Raw genomic sequence first — 22734 nt, forward strand, 5'->3', positions numbered from 1 at the left:
TACAGGGGGCTGAGGTGAAGAAGGTGCAGGAGTTTAAGTACTTGGGGTCAACAGTTCAGTGTGATGGGGAGTGTGGAAAAGAGGTGAAGAGGCGAGTGCAGGCAGGTTGGAGCGGGTGGAGGAAAGTGTCAGGAGTGTTGTGTGACAGAAGAGTGTCAGCAAGACTCAAAGGAAAGGTGTACAAGACAGTGGTGAGACCAGCTCTGCTCTATGGGTTAGAGACGGTAGCAGTGAGACAGAGACAAGAGGCTGAGATGGAGGTAGCGGAGATGAAGATGTTGAGGTTCTCCTTAGGAGTGACCAGGTTAGACAGGATAAGGAACGAGTACATCAGAGGGACGGCTCATGTTGCCTGTGTTAGCGACAAAGTCAGAGAAGCCAGACTGAGATGGTTTGGACATGTTCAGAGGAGGGATAGTGGATATATTGGTAGAAGGATGTTGGAGATGGAGCTGCCTGGCAGGAGGGCAAGAGGACGGCCAAAGAGGAGATATATGGATGTCTTAACAGAGGACATGAAGTTGGCTAATGTTAGGGTAGAAGATGTTCATGATAGAGTGAGGTGGAAAAGGATGATTCGCTGTGGCGACCCCTGATGGGAAAAGCCGAAAGAGAAAGAAGGATGCTCTGAAAGAGATATGACCATTCAACTCTGTCGAATGCTTTCAGAGAGTCCAAAGACACAAGTAAGCCCTTCATTTTTTTATCTTGAGCTTGCTGTATAATGTTCAGAAGTCTGCGGATATTATGAAATGAATTTCTTCCTTTTATAAACCCTGTTTGATCAGGTTTGATTAAGAGAGTTATAAAGGATTCAAGTCTTAAGCTTAATATTTTTGCTAAAATTTTGACATCTACATTGATAAGGGAGATTGGTCTATAAGAGGCTGGGTTTTCAGCATCTTTTCCCTTCTTTAAGATCAGACAGATATTTGCCTGTGTCATTGTTTCTGGCAAGCGATGGGCTGTGTTGAAGCTGTAATTATATGTTCTGAGCAGATAGGGAACAATCCTGTCCTTAAAAGCTTTGAACCATTCCACAGGGAATCCATCTGGACCAGGAGATTTTCCAATGTGCATCAGTGAGATGGCCTTAAAAGTTTCTTTTTCTTCAATAGGTCTTCCTAGGATCTACTGTTGCTCTTCTGATAATGTTGGCAGTTTAATTTGTGAAAAGTATCTATCCATGTCTTCCTTAGTGCTTACGTTCTCTGATTTGTACAGGGACTTGTAAAAGGAGACAAAAACAGAGCTAATACTGTGTCTGTCATAGTGTCTTGTTCCTTTAGAGTCTCTGATTGCCCCTATGGTGTTTTGAGTGTCTTTCTGATTAAGTATGCGTGCTAAATATATACTAGGTTTGTTGCCATATTCATATAAACGCTGTTTTTGAGAAAACAATGATCTAGAGGCTTTCTCATTGAGGACAGAGTTCAGAGCTGCTCTAACTGCTTGTGCTTTAATCAAATTATTTTTTGTAGGGTTAGATTTGTGTGCCATCTCTGCTGCCTTTAAGTCTTTTTCCAGTTGATTTTGTTCCAGCAGCAATTTTTTCTTTCTATTTGCTATATATGAAATGGTGGATCCACGGATATAAGCCTTTGCTGCCTCCCATAAAAATTCAGGATTTGTGTCACTATTATCGTTTTCATCAAAATATAATTTTAACTCTTCTTCCATCCTTTACTTGTAGTCTTTGTCAATAATAATATGTGATGGAAAACGCCACCTCGTTGTTGTGGGTGTGGTTTCTTTTATATTCAAGTCTAAATAGACTGGGGCGTGGTCGCTTAAGTAAATAGAACCTATTTCACATGTATTTACGTGTCCCAAAGACTCAGGTGGTAAGAAGAAAAGATCAATCCCAGAATATGAATTGTGTGGATTGGAATAGAATGTGAAATCTTTGGAAGAAGGATTAATGGACCTCCATGCATCCACCAAATTAAGCTCTTCCAACATTTTGGCCAGTGTGGCCCCCAAGTTGCATCGCCCATCAGTGGGTATTGGTGATCTGTCTAGATTATTGTCTAAAACGCAGTTAAAATCTCCCCCCAACAGTGTCAGACCGCATTTATATTCTGCAAGTTCTGATGCAATTTTTGTCCAAAAAGAAGACAGTGGTGGACTTGGTGCATATATGTTCATCATGGTTAAATGTATATCCTGAATGGTTCCATGTAGCAATATATATCTGCCCTCTGGATCTTTCTTACAGGTCTCCAGTACAAAGGGAACAGATTTATGTATCAGAACAGCGACTCCCCTGCTGTTGGAGGAGAAGGAGGAGTAATGTGCTTGGCCTACCCCATCCCTCTTCAGCTTCATGTGTTCCTTGTCCACTAAAAGTGTTTCCTGCAGGAAAGCTATCTGAACTTTGTCTTTTTTTAGGGAGCTCAAGATCTTTTTGCGTTTAATAGGATGATGAATGCCTTTTACATTGAACGAGCAGAATTTAATGGAATTTACTCCTGACATTTTTTGTGTGTGTGTTCATCTTAGGTATGACCCTGTTCATTCAAATTATAAAACCAAATATACACATTAGGTTTGCTGGTGACGAGGTGAAAAGAAAAAGAAAAGAAAGAAATCTCAAAACGTGAAAGAGAAACAAAAATCTTGCAACTGCTGCAACTCCAGCTCCTTTGTAGGGCTCATGTGATACATAACTCTCTGCCACTTCCTCAATAACACCCACGTTAACATTAGTAGGAAGAAGCGGAGCTCCCCAAACCTTACTACTTTGACCTATGTCCAACAGAAATACCGTACTCTGGCTGCACTTCCAGATATAAAAACAAAATCAATATGGATCAGCTTGCTTGATCATAAAATGAACTTTAATATGGTCTATGAAAATAAAATAAAATGTGTATATATATAAAGGGGTCGTGTCCATTAACTTAAAATAATATAATAACATAAGTATTTGCCCCATTTATGAAAAAAAAGAATTAAGAAGAAAGAAAAGAACAGTCAGGTGTAAAATACCGTGGCTGTTTATGCTGCAGTCCACTATGTGCTGTCTTTCTGCACTGCCATGGTGAACTGCTGTGCCTCTGCTGGGGACTTGAAGACATGGACCTTCTCCTTATGGTTAACCCGCAGCACCGCTGGGAAAAGCATCCTGTAGGGAATTCCCAGTGAACGCAGGGTTTTTTTCACCTCCGTGAATTCACGCCTTTTCTTCTCCAGCGCCGGTGAAAAATCCTCAAAGAAGTGGATTCGGCTCCCACCGAGCGAGATCTCCCCCCGATTCCGGGCGCTCTGCATGATCAGCTGTTTATCCTCATAGTGATGGAGGCGGACGTACACCGCTCTCGGTCTGGTCGCGTCGGGTCGGAGTTGGCCCGGGCTTCGGTGACATCTGTCCACTTTAATCCGGTCTTTTTTCACCTTCATATTCAAAACTTTGGGTATCCATGTTTCGAAAAACTCTTTTGGGTTATCCCCCTCGGTGCGCTCCGGCAGATTAATTATCTTTATGTTGTTGCGCCGGGACCTGTTTTCCTGATCCTCCAGCCGGGCGAGGGCTTCGTTCAGGCGGGTTTCGGCGCCCTCGAGTCTCGCCAACAGCTGGGTGGCGGAGTCCTCTGTGTCGGAGATTCTTTGTTCCGCATTTTCCATTCTTCTCTCCAAGACTTTCACGTTCTCACACACAGCACTGACCGATTTAACAATCTGGTCTAGTTTAGTATCCATGCTTGCGCTGAGTTTAGCATACAGCCCATCACTTATCTTCATCACAAGGCTTTCAATGTCGCTCTCCGCCATGTTGTTCAGGCCCTGTTCCTCTGCCTCCGTCTGCTTTTTTCGAGGTTTCTGGCGTAAGACTCTTTTATTTTCTGGCGTCTTGGCCCAAATTTCCCGAAGAGACATCACACTCCTGTAAAGACCTTTTCTGCCACAATTCGTTATCTTTAAGTCCAAAAAATGTTCTTTAATTCGGGGAGCTCCGCTCACGCACTCCTACTCACTCCTACTCACGCATCACGTGACCCTCCCCCAGTTATTTTACTTTTATTCAAATTAATTCAATTAAGCAGGCGTAACTTTGGTGCTGCGGTTAGATCGGCACCGCAAAGGATTCTGGGATATCATTCCCTTTGCCTGTCTGGACGGATTTGGGTTTAAGTGTGAGTTTTTGACCAAATATGGTTAGTTGTTTAGCTGTTTTACTGTGTTTTGCCATGTTTCGCCGAGTTATTTTGCCCTACTGAGCTTACGTCTCTGCACCATGAGTGAGAGTGAAGGAGAGGATAATTAGTTTATATAGCACCCCTACTAATTATAACACTGTAATGATAATGAAGGTGAACTCTTTAACGAATTTTTGCACTCTGTGCATTCCCCCCCCCTCGTCTTTTTATTGTTATAAATATGAGAATATCTGCCGGCTCAAACTTAGACATTTGAGAGTTCAAGAAATATAATTAATTAAGGTGGAAGAAATATTAATTGAATTGGAGTAATATGACATTTAGTGTGATAAATAAGTAAATTTGAGTTGTATGAACAATTATTGAGTTTTATAGACGTAAGAAATTAGGTTGAATAAATTTAACTCAATTTTTTGTTACCAACAGAAGTAATTCATTTAAGTTAGCAAAATTGGATACGTTTTATATATATATATATATATATATATATATATATATATATATATATATATATATATATATGTGTATATGTCACAATGAAAATAGAAATAAGATCAGAAACTCGTGCGGTTACTTTGTCTGCTCTTTTTCTACACGCAGAAACTCTTTCTTTTAAAGATGCAGCCGTATTACTTTTTTGCTGGACGTGTAATCTTCATACGTCGTCATTAAAATCTCAGACTCCGTCTCACTGAAGTATAGCGCTCTCTTTTTTTTTCACCACGCGTTTCCATGGTGACTCCAGAAATCGGCGATCCATTGAGAATGTCTTTATGTACCTCCTGTGCACCTGCAGTAACCCAGGGTTACCAAGTTGAGCGTAATTACGCTAACTCATATCCGGTCTTTTGGAACCGACATATCCCGAGTTAGCAAGTTCAGGCGGATTTCATACAGAGTTCAGGGTTAAAGTCAAGCTAGTTTAAACATGCTTCCTGGAATACCCCCCAGGTTAGGTTCAGAGCATGAGTTGCCATGGCAACTTGACCTACCCTGAAACATACCTCCATTTCTGGAACCGAAAACTGAGGTTATCAACTTCCTCAGCCTCAAACTTAGCTAGCATGAGCTAGCATAACCTGCTTTCTGGAATACCCCCCAGGTCCTGAAGATCATTCCTGGTCCTGAAGGACCAGGAATGAGCAGCCCTGCTGTAGAGGGTGTAGATAAGGAGTCTCAGACCTAGTTTACCTTGGGGCCCCTGAAGGCAGAATCTGGCTGAGGCTGGACCCTCAGCACACATGCACATGTTTGTAGCTCGTGGGTTTTTGTGAGCCAATTTGAATTAAAAATATCCAATATTCTCAATATGTATGTGTGGACAAAGCAGTAATGTACATTCTGACTGCACCTACATATGTGTGAATAACATCAGCCTTTTTTTCTGGACATGATTGTTTCCACGGTTTCACAGGAATGCTTGAAACATCATTTCTGCATTCAAAGCCGTCCCCGGAGCTCAAACACCGTACTGAAGCCACTTTTCTGCTCCTCTGTTCTCCTGGGAGAGAGTTCTCTGGACTCAGGCAGCTCGCTATGACTGGAGTAACCAGAAGTCCACAGGTGTCTCCATTGGTTTGTTAGGGAGGATGGTGTTAAACGCTGAGCTACAGTCCACAAAGAGCATCCCTGTTAGCTCTCCTCTAGCTCTAGGTGGGACAGAGCATCATGGAGGGCTGTGGTCACAGAGTCCTCTGTGGATGGACTGCCTCTTTAGGAAAACTGCTCAGAATCCAGACATGGGGGCAGCAGAGACATGAATCCAGCCTTTGGCTCCAAGACAGTCTAGACACTTCAGTGACTCTGTAGACATGGACAGAGAGGTGTTGATATGATCCATTGGTTTGCTGTTCTCCATCTGAACTGTGAACTAGAACATTCTAGCTGTGACATGACTCTAGTTAGTTTGGTTTCAACCTACCAGTACAGACAGAATGGAGCTGATTGCTGCTGATTCTCCACAGACTGGACCAGCAGAGCTCAGAGACTCCCAGTGGTCCGTCTGTCCAGCAGCATCAAACACAGCTGGACTCCATCTTTCTGGTCTGTACATGAACAACAACTACTTTCCATCATTCTGTCCACAGTCGTCTCCATGCTGCTCTTTGCAGACCAGTGGATTGTCAGAGTGTCCAACATGGAGCTGATGTTTGGCTCCATGACTTCACTCTGATTGGCTCATTCATCTGGAATTCTGTTGCAGCTGCTGGAGGACAACATTGTCACTTTTGTCAAGAAGGAGCTGAAGAAGATCCAGAAGCTTCTGAGTCACAGGGAGGAAGAGGAGGAGCTGGAGGCTGAAGATGAAGAGCAGAGGAGCAGCAGAGAGTCACTGCTGAAGATCACAGTGAACTTTCTGAGGAAAATGAAGCAGGAGGAGCTGGCTGATGGACTGCAGAGCAGTAAGAGGATTTCTCTGAAGGTTTCAGCTGCTGAGAAATGAAGATTTCCTGATGTCTCAACAGGGATTCAAACCCTCATCATTCAGGGCTGCAGAGACTTGATTTACTGTTTGTTGTCTTCATTCAGGATCTGCTGCTGCAGTTTGTCGACATGAAGTCCAATCTGGTCTGAAGAAGAAGTTCCAGTGTGTGTTTGAGGGAATGGCTAAAGCAGGAAGCCCAACCCTTCTGAATGAGATCTACACAGAGCTCTTCGTCACAGAGGGAGGAAGAGGAGAGCTGAATGAAGAACATGAGGTCAGACAGATTGAAGCAGCATCCAGGAAAGCAGACAGAGCAGAAACAAGCATCAGACAAGAAGAGCTCTTCCAACTCCCAGCTGGAAGACCAGAACCAATCAGAACCGTGATGACTAAGGGAGTGGCTGGCATCGGGAAAACAGTCTTAACACAGAAGTTCACTCTGGACTGGGCTGAAGGCAAAGCCCACCAGAACCTCCACTTCACATTTCCATTCACTTTCAGAGAGCTGAATGTGCTGAAAGAGGAGGAGTTCAGCTTGGTGGAACTTGTTCATCACTTCTTCCCTGAAACCAAACAAGCAGGAATCTGCAGCTTTGAAGACTTCCAGGTCCTCTTCATCTTTGATGGTCTGGATGAGAGTCGACTTCCTCTGGACTTCCACAAGACTCGGATCCTGAAGGACCCTAGAAAGTCCACCTCAGTGGCTGATCTGCTGACAAACCTCATCAGGGGGAACCTGCTTCCCTCTGCTCTCCTCTGGATAACCACACGACCTGCAGCAGCCAATCAGATCCCTGCTGAGTGTGTTGACATGGTGACAGAGGTCAGAGGGTTCAATGATCCCCAGAAGGAGGAGTACTTCAGGAAAAGGTTCAGGAATGAAGAGCGGGCCAGCAGGATCATCTCCCACATCCAGAGATCCAGAAGCCTCCACATCATGTGCCACATCCCAGTCTTCTGCTGGATCACTGCTACAGTTCTGGAAGATCTGCTGAAGAGCAGAGGAAGAGGAGAGCTGCCCAAGAGCCTGACTGAGATGTACATCCACTTCCTGGTGGTTCAGGCCAAAGTCCAGAAGGTCAAGTATGATGGAGGAGCTGAGACAGATCCTCACTGGAGTCCAGAGAGCAGGAAGATGATGGAGTCTCTGGGAAAACTGGCTTTTGAGCAGCTGCAGAAAGGAAACCTGATCTTCTATGAATCCGACCTGACAGAGTGTGGCATCGATATCAGAGCAGCCTCAGTGTACTCAGGAGTGTTCACACAGGTCTTTAGAGAGGAGGGAGGCCTGTACCAGGACAAGGTCTTCTGCTTCATCCATCTGAGTGTTCAGGAGTTTCTGGCTGCTCTTCATGTCCACCTGACCTTCATCACCTCTGAACTCAACCTCATGGATAAACAAAAGAAAAGATCCTTAACGATTCTCAAACTGAAACAGAGAAATCCAGTCCAGTTGTACCAGAGTGCTGTGGAGAAGGCCTTACAGAGTCCAAACGGACACCTGGACTTGTTCCTCCGCTTCCTCCTGGGTCTTTCACTGCAGACCAATCAGAGTCTCCTACGAGGTCTGCTGACTCAGACAGGAAGTAGCTCACAGACCAATCAGGAAACAGTCCAGTTCATCAAGGAGAAGATCAGTGAGGATCTGTCTGCAGAGAGAAGCATCAACCTGTTCCACTGTCTGAATGAACTGAATGATGGATCTCTAGTGGAGGAGATCCAACAGGTCCTGAGGTCAGGACGTCTCTCCATGTATAAACTGTCTCCTGCTCAGTGGTCTGCTCTGGTCTTCATCTTACTGTCATCAGAAGAAGATCTGGAAATGTTTGACCTGCAGAAATACTCTGGTTCAGAGGAGGCTCTTCTGAGGCTGCTGCCAGTGGTCAAAGTCTCCAACAAAGCTCTGTAAGAACTCTCATGAAAATCACCTTCAGTGAACAAATGAATCTGATGGAAACATGAAAGATTCAATAACTGCTGTCTGTCTTTGTTTTCTGCAGACTGAGACGCTGTAATCTGTCAAAGAGAAGCTGTACAGCTCTGTCTTCAGTTCTCAGCTCTCAGTCCTCCAGACTCAGACTTCTGGACCTGAGTAACAACAAGCTGCAGGATTCAGGAGTGAAGCTACTGTCATCCGGACTGGAGAGTCCAGACTGTAAACTGGAGACTCTCAGGTCAGCTTTCATTCAAATGTTGATTCTCTACAGTGTTTTTCAACCAGTGTGCAGTGAGACATGATCAGATGTGCTGCTGGAAATGACTAATTTTTACTGATCTACAGACATTTACCATCACCAGAATATCAGCTCTGTGTTCATCAAATCTTTGTATCAGTTCATCATGTGTGGAGCTTTGCGTTAGCTTGTGTTAGCACACAAGCTTTTTTTCTTTGGACCAGCAGCCGCCTTCACAAAGCGGAGCGCTAAGCCCCGCGACCCAAAGCTCCCGTTCGCCAAAGGCGGAAATGGTGTTACGATCTGAGAAACCATCATATGAAGTTGTGTTTCCAGTGGTGTCCAGAACAAAATAAAGGATGATGTAATTCCCACATATTTAAATGGTAAATGGCGTATACTTATATAGCGCCTTTCTTCCTACAAGGACAAAGCGCTTTTACAGTCACAGACCCATTCACCCAGTCACACAGACATTCACTCACACTGGTGGCTGCTCCGCTGCCAAACACAGGCGCCCGCCTACCACCAGAGGCAAGGTGGGGTTCAGTGTCTTGCCCAAGGACACTTCGACTCATGGGCGTGCAAGGCGGGAATCGAACCTGCAATCTTACGATCATGGGTCGACCGCCCTACCACTGCACCACGGCCGCCCGTAATAAAAGCACATTTAGAACATTGTCTCCTGCAGCTTCCTGCTGAGTGCGTGTTGGTCCAACCAGCAAACGTTTAGCATGGTGAAATGTGCTAGCTTTTGAAGGGGCTCCAGCTGTCATCGAACAGCAAAATCAGTGTGAAACTGCAGGATACTATCAAAGGATACTACCAAATGTGCTTTTATTACTGTTATAATTATTATTAAGGGCCTGCTCGCTCATTTTTTTTACATCCGTGCAGTCGGTGCATTTTTTCTTGGCTGCAAGGACCCAAAAAAAGAATTAGCATTAGGCTAATGCTGGGGTCACGAACCCTGTGCCCGCGGGCATGATTTCAATTTCAAAATCATTACAGTCATCTTGTTTTCCCTTTAATAACAGGTTGTATTCTTGACTCAGAAGAACACTTTGTACTCCACCATTCACTGCTCTGAAAATCATAGATCGAATACAAGGAAAAATGCACATAGTGAAAACACAACATATGATCAGTACCATAAGAATAGGTGTCACTATTTTTAACAAAAGTTGCCATCAGGAACCAAAAGCAAGCCAGGAGAAGAAATCCCAAGATTGGGGTTTCCTGTCATCCTGCATTGCCTGCTGAACCTTTTCAAGTTGATGTAATGCTTGAGTGATGCTGTGACCTTCATCTGTGTTGTCAGGAATAAATATACAATGACAATTTATCGTATTTCAGGCAGATACTCGCTGCAGTGTTTTACAGGTAAATACCCTAGGGCGGTTCAGTCAATTAACTCACCTGCTCAGCGTCCTATTTAAGCCCAGGTGCGCAGTTGTTCATTCTCTTTCTTACCTTCAGCGCTCATTCTTCGCCCCACCCTCCTCCTCGGCTTTCACCTGTGGGCTCCGTAAAGGGGGTTTTTGTTACCCGAAAGTTTTATGGAAATTTCTCATGGAATTGAACGAAGCCTTATGCCAAACGAAAGGATGTGAATGCCAACTTAAAGAATGTGGAAAATTAAGTAAATAAATAAATGTGTCAAATAAATATTTCTTACTGCAAGAGTTGTCTGACTGAAATAGGTATCATTTAACATTTTACAAACACCTCCCTCCTGAGCAACCAATGAGTCCAAAACCAACCTGTTCTGTAGAACCATAAGTCTCATGCTTGACATTTGTTCATTATAGCCTTTAAATGCTTTAATTGTAGCATTCAAAAATAAACCTAATCGATAATCAATGGTCTCAATTCTGAGAGCGTTTTTAGCAGTTCCTACCCAGCGAAACAATACCATAGTTAGCTTTTGCCCCGTATTCCAGAGTTTATGGTCTTCAGGAACATCTGATCCCCAAATGGAATTATGTGGCTTGACATCAATAAGGTTACGTAAGTTGGGGACAGTCTACCAGCTGTCCCCAACTTACCCTCTTCCTCATATAACCTCATATTAGGGTGAGGGGGTGGGGGGTTTAGCCTGCGATGCGCATTGGGAGGGGGGGGCTACTTGGCAGTGGCCCCCCTCCTATGGTTGCCGTATGGAGAGGGTGTCCCCCCTTCGGTTTTATTTGCACCTTAGACATGTAGGGTCCTTGGTAGGGGGGGTGCTTGGACATCACTGCCAGCAAGCAGCAGATGTCCTCCTAGCACCCTACCCGCCAATTATAACCGCGCCTTATACATTTAGGGCCCCTTGGTGGGGAGGGTGAGGGGACGTCACTGTGAGAATTCAGGAGATTTCCCCTTAGTGCCCTACCCGCCAATTTTAACTGCACCCCCCTCAGTACACACACCCCTCCCCCCTCAATATATATATTCCAACATAAACGCACACACATGAACACACACGCCCTCTCAAACAAACATACACGCACACACATTTTGCAAGGAAGGTGGGACCTACGACCATCTGTCCCCTACCCCTTCCCTGGTGGGGGGTACGGGGCCCTTGGCAACGGCGGCCGTGTCCCCTGCGTGCCAGCTTCCTGTGCCCGGCGGTGCTCTCTCCGTCCGGGGAGGGGGTTCACATTACACCTGAGCCTGGGGTGTTCGTTTCCCTGGGGGGTGGGTTCTGGTCCTTGCCCCTGAGCGCTGGGCCCCACCAAACTTCCAACTGTGGCCGAGCCTGGTCGGGCGATGTTTACAACACCCCTTGTGGGCCCCCTTTTTCCCCTGGATGCCCCCCTCCTGGGCGGGGGCGGCGGGCCCCTGCCTTGCTCCTCCCTGGACCAACCGTGAGCCGGGTGGGTGGCTGCCTGGAGTGCGGAGAGGGTCTCCCTTGGGGGGTCCTGGCTCGTACCTGGGGTTGTGGCGGGAGGATGCCCGGAACTCCTGGGTGGTAATGGGGTGCTCGTCTGGGGCTGTGGGCGTCCTTCTCCGTTGGGGCCCTGCGTTGGGCTCTCCCGGCGCGGTGGGGGGGGGGGGGGGGGGGGGGGGGGGCTCTCCTGGTTGGGCTGGGGCGGCGCTCTCTTTCCCCCCATGCCTCCTTGCTCTCTGGCTCTGGGGGCCTCGCGGCGGTCCTGCTGGCCCTGGCCTGGGTGGCGGATTTGGTCTCCCGGGGGGCGGTGTTTCCCTGCCTGCTCCTGTGTGACGTTGGGGGGGGTTCCGGCTGCCGCTGCTGCTGCAGCGGGGGTCTTGGTGTGGGGATGGCTGGGCACTCTCCCTCCTTCTTTTCACATTCCACCATCCATTTTAGAAGACCATAAACACTCACCTGAGCACAGGTGTTAGCTCACCTTTTCACTAATAGTTTGCGTGATAGAATGAATGAAATATTTCACACTAGTTGGTTTTAAGGCATAAGTATGCGTGTGAACACTATCTGTTTTGTGTACATGTTGACATGTGGACATTTTTGCAGCTAGCAGGTGTGTTGATAACATTTGAGTGTGTGTGTGGACAGGCCCCGCCCTTTTTGTACTTCATTTGAACCTTACCGTAATGATAAACAACCAGTAAACTTGTTGCTTTATGCTGCTTCATGGTCTTATCCCCCCCCCCCCTCCTATTATCACCCTCCTACCCCCCTCAATTTCAGTTTTTTAAACTGATACAAACTCTTGCAACTCGGTCTTACAAGAGTACCATTTGAAGTGGTGACGGCTCCAGTTTTAATATACCCTCTGAAAATATATTCAATAACACAGTCGCTTTTCCACTCAGAAAATTGCTTTGCCTGTAAATTAGGATGTAGGGATGAAGTTGGAATTACAGAACAACATAGCAATCAGATCTATGCATTTCCTTAGCCAGTAACATAACATACCTATACCAAGAATTTTTCATATACAGGTGAGTTATGTTCATTTTTGGACTATTCAAAACATCATGTTCATCAATACTCAGCCATCGTCGAGAAATGTTTAGTCTTTCCACGTTGGTGGTTCTTCCTGCAGGTGGATAATGATTCTTAAAGAACCAAATCCATGTGGTGGCTCCTGTCAGGAATAGCAGGAACATTAAACAAAATAAACTTAGCCCAGTTGGACACACCATGGTGGATATGTGGCTATCTTCAGGAGGGAGAGGTTACTAGCACATCACCTCCTCAAGTCCTCTAACAGTGCAGGATCCGTGTAGTGCAAAAGAGATCTGGTGTGCTTTCTTCCCTAAGACTAGGTGGATTCCCCTGCTTCGCTGACGTTGAGACAAGCAGCTTCTATACAGCTGCCTCCCTTTGTAGTCAGACTTCCCCACCTAGCAGTTGGAATTAGCCTCACCCAGATGCTTTTTCTTGCAGTGTGATAGATAGATCCAAGACATTCTTTCAGCAATCTTGACAGCTGTTGGTGTAGTCAGCAGGACTTGGAATGGGCCTTCCCGCCGTGGGCTGGACCAACACTTCCTTTTTATGGCCTTCACAAACACCCAGTTACCAACCTGCACTGGTGAAGTGTCCTGTGGAGATAAAAAGGAATCTGGCACTTGATTTGTCCTTTGCACATCTTTAGTGGTAAACATTTTTCTCAAATAATCCACTAAATTTGCATCGTCATCTGGAGAATGTTGCTGTGTAGGATCAAGGTCTGGTAACCTATGAACGTCCATACAGCATTTCAAAAGGCGTTAAAGGTTGACGTGCTGTGGGTGTGATATGCATGCTTAGTTGAACTAAGTCTATGCAGTCAGGCCACTGTCTGTTTGTCTCTTCCATGCATTTCTTTAACTTTGATTTGATAGTGCCATTAGTTCTCTCAACTAATCCTGCACTCTGTGGGTGATAACTACAATGTCTCTTTAGATCAATACAAAGATGTTGAGCCATTTTGTCTATCACTTGATTTACAAAATGTGTATCATTATCACTTCTTATCACTTGTGGTATGCCAAAAGATGGGATTATTCTTTTACAAATAGCTTTAGCTACTGTAATAGCATCTTGTGTTGCACATGGAAAAATTTCAACCCATTTGGAAAATGCATCAATAATCACTAAACAATATTTCAATCCTTTTCTTTTATTCAATTCAATACAATCCATATGGATTGTATGGAAAGGAAAAGGTGGTTCAGGAAATTTTCCTCTCTTAGGTCTAACATTGCCTTGGGGATTATGACGCATACATGTAACACATTGTTTACAGAAAAAATTTTGAATAGAGAATAAATTCATAAGTTGTATAATATTTCTCTAATAAGTTCATCGTACTCCCTGTTGAGACATGACTCATGACATGAACCATGACTCAAAATTGCTGCCCATTTGTTCATGGATTTTGGTAAAATAGGTTTTCCTTCTGTGCTGACATAAAGACCTTGTTCAACTTTGCTCCTTTTTCAACCATAGATCTTTTTATTGTGTTGGTGCGCTGTGTTGCATTTCTTTTAAAACATCAGCGGTTGCATCTGCAGTCACATCCTCATTTGTGCATATTTCTACATCTTTTGTTGCAGCTTGCTTTGCTGTTGCATCTGCAAAGGCATTTCCTTTAGAAATAGGATCTGTTTTTTGTGTGTCCCCCTCGCATTTACATATTACTTTAGATGGTAACATTACAGCAGTCAATAATTCTTTCAGTAAGTCTAGATGCGTTACTGGTTTTCCTGTTGATGTTTTAAACCCTCTGTTCTTCCACTGTTGACAAAATAAATGCAAACGCATATTGGCTATCATTGTAGATTGTAACTGGCGTATCTTTAAACAGTTTGCATGCTTCAGTTAAAGCTGTCAACTCTGCTGATTGTGCTGAGTAATTTTCCAGGCGGGGTCCTGCCTTCAGAACCTTATCTTGAGTTACAACAGCAAAGCCCACTTTGTTTTTGCCTGGCCCAAATATTTAACTTGTGGGGTCCATAGCTGTAATTTGTCTTTGTTTACTTTGTTTCCAGTCTCTGCCAAATAAGTCAATAAAGCTATGGTGTCTATTTTACAAAACTCCTGTGAGGTTGATGCTATGAGAATGTCATCTACATAAGTTATGATTTGACTTTTCATAGGGGGCTCAAATCCTGCTAAACAGTTTGAAATAGCATCAGAAAAAATGGTAGGACTTTCTGCATAGCACTGAGGAAGTCTTGTCTAAGTGTACTTCTTTCCTTCAAAAGTAAATGCAAACCAATATTGACTATCTGGGTGTAAGGGGACTGAGAAAAATGCATTAGTTAGATCTATTACTGATAACCATTCTGCTCTTGGATCTAAGGTATTCAACAAAGTGTGTGGATCTGGTACATTAGGTGCTCTTTGTAGAACTGCATCAATTACTGGTCTCAGATCTTGAACCATCCTCCAAGATGTAGAAGGAGGAGCCTTTTTAACTGGGAAAATTGGTGTTACAAGGTGACTCTGGGCACTGTACTAACACTCCTGCTTTGTACAATTCATCTATAACAGGCCTTATTCCCTCTTCTGCATCATCCTTTGAAGGATGTTGTTTTTTTCCGTGGAGTATATTCTGTCATCCTTTAATTAACCCTACATCTGCTGGCCCTTTAGTCTAAGAGTTTAAGAGAATCTTCCTCTTTCTCTGTCAACATAATTTTCACTCAGCTTCTTCTGTCAGTCTGATGCACAATATGTTGTGTAATCACTACCCAGTTTAGTGCAATCCTTTTAAACTTAGTTTCAGGATTGGTAGAGATTCCAGTTTCCGGATCAGTCTGCCAGTTCAAAGTATAAGTCACTTCCTGCACATGTTCTTTCATTTCTTCCCATTTTTCTCGTGAACCTTTAGAACAAGAAATAAATGGAACTGCATCTGCCATTTGTTTCCAACTTGTCAGTCTTTCTGTATACATTAAGTTTTTTGCTTCTGGTGTAATTGTCACAGTACAGAAACTAGTTTCATCTTTCCAATAACAATCATTTATTGTACATTTTTTGAAATCCTAGTTTACTCACTGCTTCATCATATCTCCTGTCAGGGCTAGGATACTTTTTGCATCTTAACATGACATACAGAATGTCTGAAGACATAAAATCTGCATGGGGTGACACTCTGGCTTTTGCTTTTTCCATTAAGTTTTTTGCAGTCTGTCCGAGATCAGTTTTCGGTAGATCTAAAGTCCAATAATAGTGTGGTTCACCTCTGCCTTCTAGCACACAGATGTCTGTATCGGGGCAACGTCGTGCTTGCATCCCCCCTTCTCTGGTGGGGTAAATTCCTAACTTTAATCTTATCATGACATCTCTCCCTAAAAGATTAAAAGGACAGTTTGGTGCTAAAACCACAGGAATGCTTGTTGTTTCATTAGTGTCAGGATTTTCAAAACAAACTGGTTTACTCAAATGTTTAGTTTCAATTTGACCATCTGCAGATCTCATTTGTATTGTTTTATTTGACTTAGGAAAATCATTGTAATAACTTCTTATCACAGTTCTACAAGCCCCTGAATCACAAAGAAAAACAAACGATTGTCCCTGAACATAAAGAGTTATTTCTGGCTTTTCCATAAGACAAACTTCAGTGAGATCTAAAAATTTATCACAAATTCGTTGAATTTCTGGTTCAGATTCATTGTTAATCTTGACATTACTTCTACCATCTAGTCAATCTGATTTCTTCCTTTCAGGACAATCTCTCAGCCAATGATCTCTCTGTCCACAAATCCAACATCCATCATCAACTTGCTCTGACCCTCTGTTGCTACTTCCTCTAGACCTTCCTCTAAAATTTTCTTTAAAATTTCCTTTTCCACGACCACAATTTCTTCCTCTGTTCACATTCCTTCCAAAAAACACATCACTACTTTCCTCCTGCCAAAATGTATCTACACTTTGATTCCTAAATTTCTTTCTATTCACCATCACTTTTTTCTGCATGAACAGCAAAATTCACAAACTGTTGTAGTGCTCCTGTAGGCAGATCTATGTAAAGTGTCCTTATCTAGTCTGCAATCTCTGGTCTCATAGCTTACAGTAAAGCTTGTTTCAGCTGCTGCCTATAGGCACCATCATCATTATCTCTGAGTCCACAATTAGCTTTAAAACTTCTTCAAATCTGACTCTAAAATCAAACACTAATTCTCCATCTTTTTGTTTAGTTTGACCAATCTTTCCATAGTCAGGTCTCATTGGAAAGGCTTCTCTAATTCTTTGTCCAAAAAGTGTAAGACTTTGAATTAACTCTTAGACTGTTATGCGGAAGAGGTCTGGGTGGATCGTCATCATTCATAGGATTCCTTTTTCCCTTTACTTTTGCCCAGTCTGCTTTCATAGCAGTCATACATACTTCCTGACATTTAATGCCATTCAGATGATAAGCTCTCTGAACTTTCATCATTTGCCCGTGAGAGATAACTCCCCTCACTGCCTTCCTAACATCCTCTAATGTCCAGGTCCTAAACAAAAGAAGTGTAGTTCTCTGGCCATCTTCTCCAGCTCTGGGATTGGACACTTCAATCATTGGAAATGTCTCTGCAACTTTAGATGTCTCTCCAGCTTCTTCCAAACCAACCCCCATAGTTTTACTCCATTCAAGTTTTTTTCCCTTTTCCTCTTAAAATCATTTTTTTCTTTTTCTGGTTTATTTAAATCAGTCAGTGGTGGGTAAAAACCCGTCAACAGAGGAGCATTTGTCCCCTGGTAGGGAGGAGGTGAGAAATCAGCTGGTTTCTGCTCTCCCCCCCTTTCTTCCTGCTCCTGCTCGGTCTGCAGCCTGCTGCAGCCTGCAGTTGCAGGGGTCTGAGTCTCACATCTGATTTATCTCTAGTTTTACTTTTCTGAATGCCATTCTTTATTTTTCGTTGCTTCATTTAAGCACAGTTTTGCACAAATTAATTCTTCACTATTTTTTTGTTTCTTTTGTATTTTTTATTTTGTTTTTAATTTGTAACCTTTGAACTAATTCAGTACATTCCCCTTAAAATCCTAGTTTTTATCCCATTTTATCAAGAATGTATTTGAACCTGGATGAACCTCTTTCCATATATTTTTAATCTCATGTCAATTCAACTTTTTTATTTGAATTCCCCCATTTTTTAATTTTTCCAATTTTTTTATTTATTTACGTTAGTCACAGAGTGTGATCAGAACCAACAGAGAATTTCTCTCAGGACCGAATTTCACTCCCCGTGCAACAAGCTTCTAGGTCAGACCTGTTGTCTGATCCGGTCACACGTTTAGGGTCCTCCCAGGAGCAAAACACGTTTTAGACTCTGGGTTCTTTTCACCTAAAGCCTAATGAGATGAAATCTTGTTCTACGTCAACAAGCAGCCTTGTGTTAACACCGCAAGGTTTCCAGCTGCTCACTGCTTCGAACAAGTTCACTCCTTTCACACATGCACACACATTCACACCAAAAAAAACGTTATTTTTTATTTTTGTTGTTTTTCTAGGCCTTTTAGGGACTTGAACCCTCTTACGCGTTTTAGGCTGCAGGACTCGAACCTACACCTTTATACAGAATTCTGGACTTTTCCGGGACTCCAAACCCACACGTGTTTTAGGCAACAGGACTTGAACCTGTCCCTCAGAATTCTGGGCCACTTCGGGGACTCGAACCCCTGAAAAAGCGCTGTACTTGCCTTGTCGTTGTGGTCTGACTGGTTAACGAATAACGTCAATCCGGACCCAGGGATCAGACCAGTCGATTGGCCGGCGTAGAATTCACTACGACGGACTTTCCTCCGGAGACCTAGTCTCACGGGCTGTGCACAGACTTCAATCGGCATGGTCCTCCCCCAAGGACGCAGATATGTTGTCTTCCGGCTCGAATGGACCAAAGAATGTCAGATAAATGCATCTAGACATTAAAGAAAAACACAATTATAAACAACAAACCACAACAAGAATCAAGTTTCTCATGCACGAGGGAGAGGAGCAAATGTGTTGGAAAAGGTCCACCACGTTTCTCTTCTCAAAGGTCTGCCTCTCCCTGTGCACCTTTTATTAAGAACACAAGAAGGAGGTAACATTTTCAAGACAAAGAGGAAAAGTTCATTAGGGGGTGTCGTATAATGACCCATTTGGTTGGATTCTAACTTCAAACAGTATTCCTTATCAGCTCAGGACAGTGTGTCGTAAACCCCTCATCCTGGGTGGGAGATGAGAAGCAGATGAACAAACACACAACTGTTTTCAGAAGAGGTAAAAAAGTCAATCTGAGTTAACATTTAAACATACATTTAACCAAATACATTTAAGCAATGATAATAATAAAACAAATTCCTTCACACTTCTTCAGCGTCGTCTCACCGCACGGATTTAAAAACATATGATCGAGCAGAGCAGGCCCTTATATAATCATGACAGTAATAAAAGCACATTATGAAGATAGTCTCCTGCAGCTTTGCGCTGAGTGAGTGTTTTTGGTCCACCCAGCAAATGTTTAGCATGGAGAAATCTGCTGTCTGTTGATGGAGCTCCAGCTGTCATCAAACAGCAAATTCAGCGCGAAGCTGCAAATAAATGTGTAAATATGTGGGAATTACATCAGTCTTTATTTTGTTCTGGACACCACTGGAAACACAAATTCATATGATGGTTTCTCAGATCGCAGCAGAATTTCCGCCTTCGATCATCAGGAGCTTCGCGCTCCGCTGTGCGAAGGCAGCTGGCGGTCTCAAGAACAAAAGCGTGTCCGCGGTGCGTCAGGAGGACCGCAGAAGGCGGACATGCAGCTATGTAGTCCTGAGAAGCTGTGGAAACTCATCAGAAGTTCACAACCATCACAAAACCCTCTTCTCTGCCGCTAACACAGTCTGCTCCTGGTGCGTGTGTGTGTCAGCGGCTGGACACACGGAGAAAGCAGTGACGTCATCGCCCCGCCTCCCCTCTGGAAATGCTTTTCAGAAATGATTATTGAGACAATGTTCACAGGGTGGATACAAAAATGCAAATGCAATCCCCTCTTTGCATTTTCGTTTTAATTATGACACACAATAAGCGGTTTTAAGTATAAAATAAAAAAGCATTTTGAAATATTGCTTTTTCATTTGAATTTTGAGGCATTTGATGCAGTTACATTTAGAAAATTTAATTAAAAATTAGTCTGTTAATCCATTTTAATTGTCAAATTAGACATTTCTAAATGAATTATGCTACACATTTACCAGAGAACGTCTTGAAAATGAAATGTCAAATACCATTTTCTTTTAATTAAGTGACAGAAAAAGCTGTGTTGAGGAAGGAAATGAAAAAGCATTTTGGTGGTTTGCTTTTTCTTTTTCATTTTGAGTCAAAAAATGCAGCTTCATTTTGAAAATGAAAAAGCATTTCTGGTTTTGACTTTGCTTTTTATTTATGCTACAGATTCGCTTCCATAGTCGGCAGGGTGTATCTTCCAACTCCATTCGGTCCCATGTAGGGCAGCTTCATTTTGGATATCTGACTTTTTTTCCCAATCGATCCAAGAACAGATCCAGGCTTTCAAGAGCCGGTTTTCCCCCCACAGAGTTGCTTCCAGGATCTGACCAGAGTTTTCTTGGGTGACCTCGGATGGCAGTGAATCTCTTGTATGCTAACAGAAAACCTCCAGTTGACTGATCGCTTACGACATCAGCATGAACAGCTCTGGAAGCCATTCACGAAAAGACAATCCCCCACACCTTAAGTCGTACCCTTTTTCTTACTTCATCTTTCACTTCACAGGGCCCAAACAGATCAACTGTGGTAGACTCAAAGGGTTGGGCTGGACGTGTTCTCTCTGGAGGTAGATCAGCCATGACTTGCTGACATTTTTTAGGGCCCGAGCACGGAGTGCAAGGACCCTATTGTAATTCGAATGTTTATTATTATTATTATTATTATTAGGGCCCGAGCACGGAGTGCAAGGACCCTATTGTATCTGTTAGGTTTATTAGGGCCCGAGCACGGAGTGCAAGGACCCTATTGTAATTCGAATGTTTATTATTATTATTATTATTAGGGCCCGAGCACGGAGTGCAAGGACCCTATTGTAATTCGAATGTTTATTATTATTATTATTATTATTATTATTCTACCGGAAGAGTCGCCTTTTTGAGGCCTTTAACATACCCCAAAACTCACCAAATTTGGCACACACATCAGGAGTCGCGAAAAATTTCGTATTTTATAGGAGATTGGCATGGGCGCACAAAAACGGCTCGATAGCGCCACCTACAGTGACTTTTGTCCCGACGCCCCGCATACGCTTTAACGTACAAGCTTGATTTTTACAGGGCATGTTCTTCAGATGGAGATCTACAAAAAAGTCTGAAAGGACCCACCTGTCACTCGCACAGGAAGTCTGATATATTGAGGTCAATATGTCATTTTTGCTTCATTTTGGACATTTGCAGGCCTCGCTCTAGAGCGAACTCCTCCTAGAGATTTGTGAATAATGACTCCAAACTTTGGTTTTGTAAACTAGACACATGTCTGATGTTAAATTGCGAAGCTTTTAAGTTTTTACGGATGTTTGTGACCGTGGCGGCGCGTCGAAAATGGAGGTTATTTTGAAAACACGCCATGAAAAGAAAAATGGCCATTACTCAGCCATGCAAAATCCAATCTGATCCAAAATTGATATGCATGATTGTAGTTCGACTCTGAACACATCAGCAGTGGAAAAATCCAGAACAGGTGTAGCGCCACCTGCTGGCAAAAGGAAATGACATGTTTTACTTGGAGCATCACTGCTCCAAGTAGGATGAGCCGACACACCTCAAAATGATGTCCATCTGTTGAAAAGCCATTGAAGTTTACTCTGATAAAAAGCCATAACTTTCAACGCGGGGGTGTGGTCGTGACAGAGCGGCGAAGTTGGGCGTCTCGCCGTGCACACAAAAGTTGGTCTCACGTGCACATTCCTTGTCCAATCTCACTGAAATTCGATGGAGGTGATGAAGCTTCCATTCTGAACCAATGGATATGACAATCTTGGACGAGCTCTATAGCGCCACCTAGATATTGACAAATACATTTTATGTCACATTCTGACCTGTCTTTTCTCTGTGCTATGTCCGATGTTCATAAAATTACAACAGGAGATACTCACAAGGGTTTTCTCTCATTATGTAAAGTTTCATGGGTGTACACCTGACGATGCCTGCGCAAGCCACCGCCAAACAGGAAGTGGTTGATTGCGTTGCAGTCAGATAATTAAAAATTCATAAAAAATCAGCCGTTTGTATCACGAGGCTGATATTTCAGAATGAGATGCCTCATAAATATCTCCAACTTAGATATACAGCACTCGCACGGGTGCACAAACACGGCTCAATAGCGCCACCTACAATGTTTGTTTTCGCGAGCCCCGCCATGTTCTTTAACATACAAGCTTGATATTTACAGGACATGTTCATCAGATGAAAACCTACAAAAAAGTCTCTTGGTACCAAGCTGTCAGTTGCACAGGAAGTCTGCTATATTGATGTCAATATGTCATTTTTGCTGTATTTTGGTCATTTGCAGGCCTCCTTCTAGAACGAACTCCTCCTAGAGATTTGTGAATAATGACTCCAAACTTTGGTTTTGTAAACTAAACACATGTCCGATGTTAAATTGCGAAGCTTTTAAGTTTTTACGGTTGTTTGTGACCGTGGCTGCGCGTCAAAATTGGAGGTCGTTTCGAAAACACGCCATGAAAAGAAAAATGGCCATTACTCAGCCATGCAAAATCTAATCTGATCCAAAATTTATGTGCATGATTGTAGTCTGACTCTGAACAAATCTGCAGTGGAAAAATATGGAATAAATGTAGCGCCACCTGTTGGCAAAAGGAGATGACATGTTTTACTTGGAGCATCACTGCTCCAAGTAGGATGAGCAAACGCACCTCAAAATGACATCCACCTGTTGAAAAACCATTGAAGTTTACTCTGATAAAAAACCATAACTTTCAAAGCGGGGGTGTGGTCGTGACAGAGCGGCAAAGTTGGGCGTCTCGCCATGCACAAATGTTGCTCTCACGTGCACATTCCTTGTCCAATCTCACTGAAATTAAATGGATA

General features: G+C 43.3%; 1 protein-coding gene across 1 annotated transcript in view; it reads left to right on the plus strand.

Annotated features, from left to right (window-relative positions):
* LOC144983684 (NLR family CARD domain-containing protein 3-like) overlaps positions 1–22734 on the plus strand; it is a 64224-nt gene that overhangs the window by 15149 nt on the left and 26341 nt on the right. Inside the window, exons 5-8 of the mRNA XM_078930745.1 lie at positions 6125–6203; positions 6364–6562; positions 6690–8490; positions 8586–8759. Of these exons, the coding sequence (XP_078786871.1) occupies positions 6125–6203; positions 6364–6562; positions 6690–8490; positions 8586–8759 (2253 nt within the window). The remainder of the gene's footprint in view (positions 1–6124; positions 6204–6363; positions 6563–6689; positions 8491–8585; positions 8760–22734) is intronic.

The sequence above is a fragment of the Oryzias latipes genome, chromosome 2, assembly GCF_053564925.1.
Source record: "Oryzias latipes strain Hd-rR chromosome 2, Olatipes_Hd-rR_3.1".
NCBI lineage: Eukaryota > Metazoa > Chordata > Actinopteri > Beloniformes > Adrianichthyidae > Oryzias > Oryzias latipes.